General features: G+C 33.3%; 1 protein-coding gene across 1 annotated transcript; it reads right to left on the bottom strand.

The window, feature by feature from the left end:
• Positions 1–2,397: 2,397 nt before the first annotated feature.
• LOC130736209 (G-type lectin S-receptor-like serine/threonine-protein kinase SD1-1) lies at positions 2,398–4,311 on the bottom strand. The gene is made up of 5 exons (XM_057588054.1): positions 4,171–4,311; positions 3,358–3,568; positions 3,017–3,254; positions 2,779–2,929; positions 2,398–2,703 (listed from the first exon to the last, which is right to left on the bottom strand). Exons 1-5 carry the CDS (start codon positions 4,309–4,311, stop codon positions 2,398–2,400), a joined length of 1,047 nt encoding a protein of 348 aa, XP_057444037.1.
• Between the last annotated feature and the right edge of the window lie 3,989 nt (positions 4,312–8,300).

The raw sequence follows: 8,300 nt of genomic DNA, 5'->3' as shown, positions 1-8,300 counted from the left end.
CCGTGCGTCCCGCCGTATCAGGCTTTTTTCCGGCGTGTCCGACACGTATCGCACGCGTATCGTACGCGTATCCGTGTCCGACGCGTGTCGACACGGGGATACGCATGGGTTGAGCGGTATCCGTGCTTCAGAGGTCTACGCCTATTCTCATTGACTCAATTCAAGGCAAACTAGACAATCCATTTCTAAAGGCAAATGAAGAAATTGGTCAGAGCTGAAAGCATCATCTGAGAAAAAATACGGTAAGCAGAACGTCAGAGACAGTTAAGCCATCTTCATCTGAAGACTGCTGCACTAGGAAGGAAGACATGAGTAAAAATCCTAGAGCGACTAAGCCAAAGCAGAAACGCACTCATCGTCTAAAGAACTGAAGGAAGATCGTCTGAAGCAGAATGAAGACAATAGAAGGAGAAGATCGTCCAAAAAGTCAAAGTTCCTCTCCAGCAAACTACCAAGTCAAATCAAACAAACTTTCCCTTGAAGATGAAGCCGAAGGAAGCCTTGTGCAGAAGATTCAAATTAAAGATCTAATATTTGACACAATGCAATGTCACTATCATATTTCTGTATCTCTAAACCAACGGATAGAAATGGAGACTTATGCTACCTGCTACATGACAGATCACACCTTTACGACATAGAGTCTTCATCAAATAGTAGCAAGCTCTGATGATAGTACATCAGTGTTGTTTGATCCAACATCTAGAAGCTCTGTGAACTCCACACTCCAACGAGCCGCAATGGCTACCTTTCACTCACAGAAGATTCAGAAGTATAAAGAGGTAGCACTTCTGCTCAAATGGATTGAGCTTTATGCTCAAATCACTTAAGCATGAAAAGAAGCCTTAGTGCTCAACCTCAGACATCGATGATGCGCCTCATGATCATATCATTCATCATTCTTTAGAGTTAAATTCTTTTCTGTCTCTATATGTAATCGAACATAAAGCCTAAGCTTAAAGTTGAAAATATCCTAAATGATTTATGTTCAAGGACTTAATTGATCTATTATCTCTCTAACAAGAAGAGATTTTAGAGTAGAAGTAAACAATCTTGAGAAAGTTTTTTTGGGAGAAGTCATGTCTAATACTTGTAATGGAGGAGTCATTTCCAATACGCAATGCCTGGAGAGGTAGTGAAATAATACTTGGAGGAGTCCTGGATAATACTCATTATGAGGAGTCCTTATAAACTCAATGCCTAAAGAGGCAGTGAAATAATACTTGGAGGAGTCCTGGATAATACTCATTAGGAGGAGTCCTTATAAACTCAATATGCCTCAAGAGACAGTGAAATAATACTTGGAGGAGTCCTAGATAATACTCATTAAGAGGAGTCCTTATAAACTCAATGCCTGAAGAGGCAATGAAATAATACTTGGAGAAGTCATGGCTAATACTTGTAAGGAGCAGTCCTTGATACTTGCATAGTGAAATACCTGTGTTGCAGGGGGCTGGATGTAGCCCTATCGTTCTGGGGGTGAACCAGTATAAATTATTTTGTGAGTATCGTCTTCTTTCCTTCTCTCTTACTTCCGCTGCACCAAATGATATCAACCACCAGAAACATCTCTCAATCGTTTGGAAATCCAAAATTTTGGGACGGCACAATTCAAACCCCCTTTTTTATGCTACTCAGATTTTAACTTCAGTTGTAGTCTGTGTTCTTTCTACATCATGACAGCCTATGAGTCAACTCGACTGAACGAGTTTGCGTAGATTCTCGAGTCTGACAACCTTGGTGGCGGAAGTTATTAACTGGTGTAGGTTAGCCGAATTTGCCTCTATAAATAGAGGAAGGGTCATTTGTAAGCGACACAGAACTCGTCAATCAATCAAAACTACAAATTTCTTGTATTTATATTATCCTTTTCATTTTAATGCCTTTACGTTTCAGCCTTTAAATTTCATCTACATTATTCCAGGAATTTACCTTTCAAGCACTTTATTTATTCTGATTTATGCCCTTTATTTACAGTCGATTTAAGCCTTTCTTTATTATCCATTTACGTCTAGCTTTAGTTAATAGTCATCTTGTCGATACAAATTCTTCACTACCGATCTCTATGAGATTTGAGTGTCTTATGAACCTGCATTGAGAAACAGAGCCCCTTCCTCGAGTAATCGCTTGATTAAGAAATCGCTACATTAGTTTCCCAACCAGCCGAAACGACTACCTAGTCCGAAAAAACTATTTATGAACCAAAAATGTAAGAAATTAAGTACATATAATAAAAATAGCTTTGGAGTTTAAATATAAATTTTGAATTGGCTGGGGTTATTTATAGAAGTACACAAAACTTAAGGACAGAAATTTAAAATGCATAATTTTATAAAAAAGTACACACACTCGATCATATTTTCATCGAAACATGTGCCAAGAAATAAATTAAATTCCCTATCTTGGTTCCATTATTGAGACAGTTACTTCATTGGCTGAAGAGGATGTCTTCGAATCAGAAGTAGATTTTTCCTTAATTGAAACTTTCTCTATGAAGAAGATAGGCTCTTTTGGTTGTGGTAATGCATTTTCACTATTCAACATTATAAGCACAAATGCCATAGTTGGTCTATCATCTGGTTGATGTTGCACACATAAAAGTCCAATATGAATGCATCGTAAGGTTTCCGAAAGAACGCACGAGTCTTCCAAAAAAGTATCAATCAATTCCATTGGTGTTCCATCTTTCCACAGCATCCATGCCTACAGTAATCCACGAAAATAATTAATAATAATCTCTACATATTGAAATTGAAGTTTTTTTTTTTTTTTACTTACGTGCCCAACAAGATTGCAGCTATGGCTTGAATAGGAAAGTCCTTTATTTTTCTTCCCGCTTAAAATCTCTAATAATAAAATTCCAAAGCTATATACATCAGACTTAATGGAGAATATCCCATCAATTGCATATTCAGGCGCCATGTAACCACTGAAAGAAAAAAATGATTTAATTTGAGATGTTACTCATGTACAAGTACATGCAATATACTTTTAATATATGCCTAAAGATACTTACTATGTTCCAACTACTCTGCTTGTGCTGCCTTCAATTTGGTCACCTCCACACATGCGAGCCAAGCCAAAATCAGAATTTTTTGGATTCATGTTATCATCTAATAAAACATTACTTGCTTTCAAATCTCTATGTATAACTCTAAATCTGGAGTCCTGGTGAAGGTAAAGGAGCCTTCGTGCAATTCCGCTTATAATATTAAACCGCCTAGACCAGTCCAAAAGTTTACTTTGAGAAGAATCTGAAAATGGTGCATTAATTAATGTTACCTTTATTAATCATTAAGTAACAGAATAAATGAAATTTTAGAAAGTTAATTGCAAGTTTTTCATAAAGTCACTGACCGAATAAAAAGAAATCTAAACTTTTATTGGGCATATATTCATATATGAGTAATTTCTCTTGTCCTTCAATGCAACAGCCAAGGACCTTGACAAGGTTCCGGTGTTGAAATTTAGAACAAAATATAACCTCGTTCTTGAATTCTATCATTCCTTGTGTCGAACTATGTGAAAGCCTTTTGACAGCAATGTCCTGTCCATCTGGTAGTGTACCCTTAAAAAATTTCATGTTAAAAAAAATGTCAAACTTTGATGTTGTTATTAGAGTGAATTATAGTAACTGTTGAAATGATACTTCACCATATTCTTGTTTAAAATATACACTTTATTCCATCACAATATCCTTAGATGAAGAATAGTAGAGACATAATTAGTGACAGATTTTGCAAATGGATGATTTTTGTCACTAATTTAAATCTGTCTATTTTAACGACATAATTGTTTTCATCTCCAAAATGTATCTCTAATACATGAAAAATTTAACAAGTATTTTTAAATTATCGGCAAATTTTGAGATGAAAATATGAATCATCGTTAAAATAAACAAATTTATATTACTGTCAACTTTTGCGACGATAAAGGTCACTTTATAAAATATGTCACTAATTATATCTGTTATTTCAATTTTGTGACGGATTCTGATACTCAGTCACAAAGTTGAAAATGTGTGGGGTAGAGTGCATATTTTAGGTAAAAATGAGGTGAAGTATCATTTTAACGAACCTTAATGAGAGCACGATTGATGAAAGTACGATTTTGTGTATGTTACCTTGTTACTAACGATGAAATAATATGTAGCATATTGCATATACTTACCTTATATACAGGGCCAAAACCACCTTCACCGAGCTTCTTGTCTTTTGAGAAATTATCAGTGGCAATCGTTACTGTATAAAAATCAAATAAAGGTAGTTCCAAATCTTCTTGTTCGTCTTCATTTTTCTTTATCACTTTCATCTTGATGATCCCAGTTTCCTCTAACAAACAATATTATAGTAATATTATCTATTTTTTAATTTAAAAGCAAATGCGAATGCATCTAATATATTTAACAAATATTTCTCAACAAGGGAAAAAAATCACTTTTGCAAAAGAAACAATCTTGCCATTCAATTTAAAAGAAAATATGTTATTTTTGTTCGCTGGTAGCTACTAGCTTTAGCTGCAACAAATAAAAATTTAGTCTTTAAGGATTATGTAACGAGAAAAATGGCACGTGAAGAGCATGTTGCGACTATTGCTGAATCATCAATGGAAAAGGGGATGCATAAAAAACTTCACAAATTAGAGGAACTAGCATTTAGCCCGCTGACCCGTGCGATGCACGGGAAATTTTAATTTGAATCAATTACTAATTATTATCATTGAGTATAGATGAGCATTGATATATATGGAATAATATAATGATGTATTTACTGATTGTTATTATTTTCTATTGATGTTTTTTGCATATTATCTTCAGTGTGGATATTAATTGGATAGTTTTTTCCAACATCAATTGTGGTTCACGTTGTGTGTTGTTTGGCACAATCCTGCATTCCACATCACATTGTATAATATCTTCTTAATATTTTTATCGTTTAAAATCAATATTGAACATTGAAGGTGATTAATGTGATGCTGGGAGATACTCATTAACACGCATAAAAGGAAGGAAGGACTTTTTAACATCATAAGACTCAATCTTTTAATGTAATTAATATGGTGTAGGGACGTGATTCATGCTCTTAGGAATAATCATTGAGAGTCAACTCACTTTAGAGGAGGCAAATTTATAAACCAAAGACATAAACAAATTTCCAAGAGACTTGTAGCATAACAATGACATAACCAATTTTACCTCATTAGCATAAAAGGATATCAATGACATCAAAACCTTGTATTTGCAAACAAAGTCCTTGGTAAAAATGAAACTGGTTAACTAACATTAAAAGAAATTAGTAATGTTCTAAATTCAATTAAAAGTTTGAACTTATCTTTTTATTGAAATAACTTCAGTATCTTAAATCTTACTATAAAAATACTGCAATGCATAACCTCTCTTTAATCTATTATTTGGTTAGAGGATAATTTAATCTATTTATTATTTATATTTAAATTAATTAATTTTAAATTAAAGTATTATTCTGTTAGCATCTTTTGGATGGTGTTAATGGGGTGGGGTGGAGTGTAGATTTTTGAAAAGAATAGAGCTAAGTGTAATTATGGGATTAGTATTGGGGTGGAGTGTAGATTTTGGATAAGAATGGAGCTAAGTGTTATTCTCACAAACCTTAAGAGGGATGGGTGTATTTTACTAAAAATAATTGCTAACATGGGGAAAAATAGTCAGTTTGATGTAAACAAAATTTACGTTGACAATGTACTAAATATTTGATCTAATTTAAATTAAGACTATCTAAATGATACTGAGAAAGGTGTAATTTAAATTAATACTAACTAAAATAAAGCAGCCTATTTTATAGTAAAATAATCAAACTTAAATATCAAACTTCATTTGAACAAAAAAAAATTAAGCACCTTATTGTCAATTTCATTGAACTTAATTTTTTGAGATGGGAATCAAGGAAAAAAATGAGCTATTGAGCTTTGTTAACAGTAACACAAAATAGACTTCAACCTAAGGTAAAAATGGAAAACTTTATTAAATCTGAGTCACTAAAATGAAAGGTGGTAAGTATAGATATCTGAAGAGCATAAAATGAAAAAGTCAAAAGGGAGTGATATACTTTTTTAAGACTGTAAAGTAGAAAAGATTAATATATGTTTACAGGCTTAGTGAAAGATAAAATAAAAGCTGCTCTATTAGTATAGTTGTAGAAATGTAATACTACTATTTCTCACCTTGGAGTTCATGGGAAGAACAAATGTTTACAATCTTCAGGGGCAACAAAATGCCATATTAATGTAATTACAAAATATAGATAGAAAACATTATTATCCATAACTTTTAAGTAAGGGAACCACTGAATCTACTATTTTCCACCTTTCAGATAACCAAATAACTTGTACTACAAAGTTAGACCAGCACAAGTGTGTGGATAACATATAATTGGGTGCCAAGATCATACGAATAATATTTTAATGGCATAAATTAGTGACAGTGAATGAAAGCATAAGAAGATTAGCAAACTATAATAATATGGTCTTCATTAGATAGATTTGAGGAGAATTCCAACATAGTGCAACAACAAACAATACTACAGGGACTCTTAGTCTAAGTGATACACATGTTAAAGCACAAAAGTAACATGGTCCAATCTAAGAACATGATATTGGAAATCCACATTATAGACTAATAAGAGTCCTAGTAAATTAAACAACATGATATGATAATACTAAACACATAAAGGAGAAATTTCAAATTCTTCTTCCACTTCTGTAAGATCAATTATCTCAGTAGCTTTAGGCTTTTGTTTAGTATCAGGAGCAGTGATCTTCTCTTCAGTAGTATTAATTGCAGAAATAGCACAACCTTCAGTATTCTTCAGCACAACTCCAGCAGCAGTTTTTTTGGCACATTGTTTAACAGTTTTAGAACCTGATATTCCAGATTCATCACTGAGACCATACTTGGCATTGATCCATTTTTGCAAAAAAGCATCAATAGCATCAAGATCATCATCCATTTCAGAAACTAATGAATCAAATTCAGCTTCAAGTTTCCTCTTCAAAGAGCGGGCAACAGTGGTAGAACTCTCACCAGCAATTACATATGAATTCTTAGGCACATTACACTTCACAACAGCATCAGCCACATCTTTGAGATTTCCAACATGTTTTTCTTGGACTTCTGTATTCTCATGAACATCCTCTAACTATGTAAATGGAGGAGCAAATTTGGCCTAATGAATAACAGGCTTAGAATTAGTAAAAAATAAAGACCATTTCAGCAATAGATTTTTGACTTCAAATAACAATAACAATGTACTTAAAATTGAGTTAGAAAACTATCTTGTTGCAGATCAATAAAGGATTAAACTGTACCTTCATTGGGGTCTTGTACACTGTCTTGTTTCACATTATCTCAGAATCATCGCAAATCCTTAAAACCTCAAAATTTCTTCACAATTGTATGTCAAACCAAAACCAGCATGAATCTGAAACAATAACTTCTTGCCTACCACTTTATCTTCAAGTTCAACAGGATACTCAGTAGATAGGTGGCGCTTTTAGAAAAAAATTATAAGTTCATGTGAGAAATTCATAGATATCATGGCAATGAAAATCTAAACTTATATGAGATAAAATGAAGAAATCAAATCCATTCAATCACCTTTGAATTCTTCAGCTCTTGACATGGTATATTAATAAGTTCCATTCCCTCACGATCCTTGAGTAAAAACACAGTACTATAAACCCCATCAAAAACTTCAACCTTGAAAGAGTACCTTCTGAAATTGAGATTCATAAGTTAGTACAGATTAAGAGTAACAAAATTAAAAACACACTGTATTGACAGGTATGGACCTCTTTGGTTGAGAGAAGTTCAGAGATGGTTTTCTTCGGATGCAAGTCAAACATCTCAGTATGAAGATCCATCTTCTTATCAACATTTGAGATATACTCAACAGGTAACTTTGAGTAAACACCATCAAATATGTTCAACATTAATTCAATACATATAAAAAATGGAAATACATAAATCTCTCATAATGATATGTAACAGGCCAAGTTGACTACTGTTTTACTGATACATGCCTAAAATAAAATTAAACAATACCTATCAGCAAGGACAGAAGCTTCTTTGAACTGGTGATTGATCATCATCTTAGTCACATGAGGAACAACATGTATAAGAATGGCACCTACACATGGTTTCTTAAGCATGAGCATATGGCTTGGAAGGTTCAGCAGTAGGAGCCATCTCCTACTTCCTAATAACTCTTGCTCTGATATGTTCAGACATTGGAGTTGGAGAAATTGGGGATTTGAAGAAATCAAAC

Source organism: Lotus japonicus, chromosome 1 (genome assembly GCF_012489685.1).
Source record: "Lotus japonicus ecotype B-129 chromosome 1, LjGifu_v1.2".
NCBI lineage: Eukaryota > Viridiplantae > Streptophyta > Magnoliopsida > Fabales > Fabaceae > Lotus > Lotus japonicus.
This window is presented reverse-complemented; position numbering and strand designations above follow the sequence as displayed.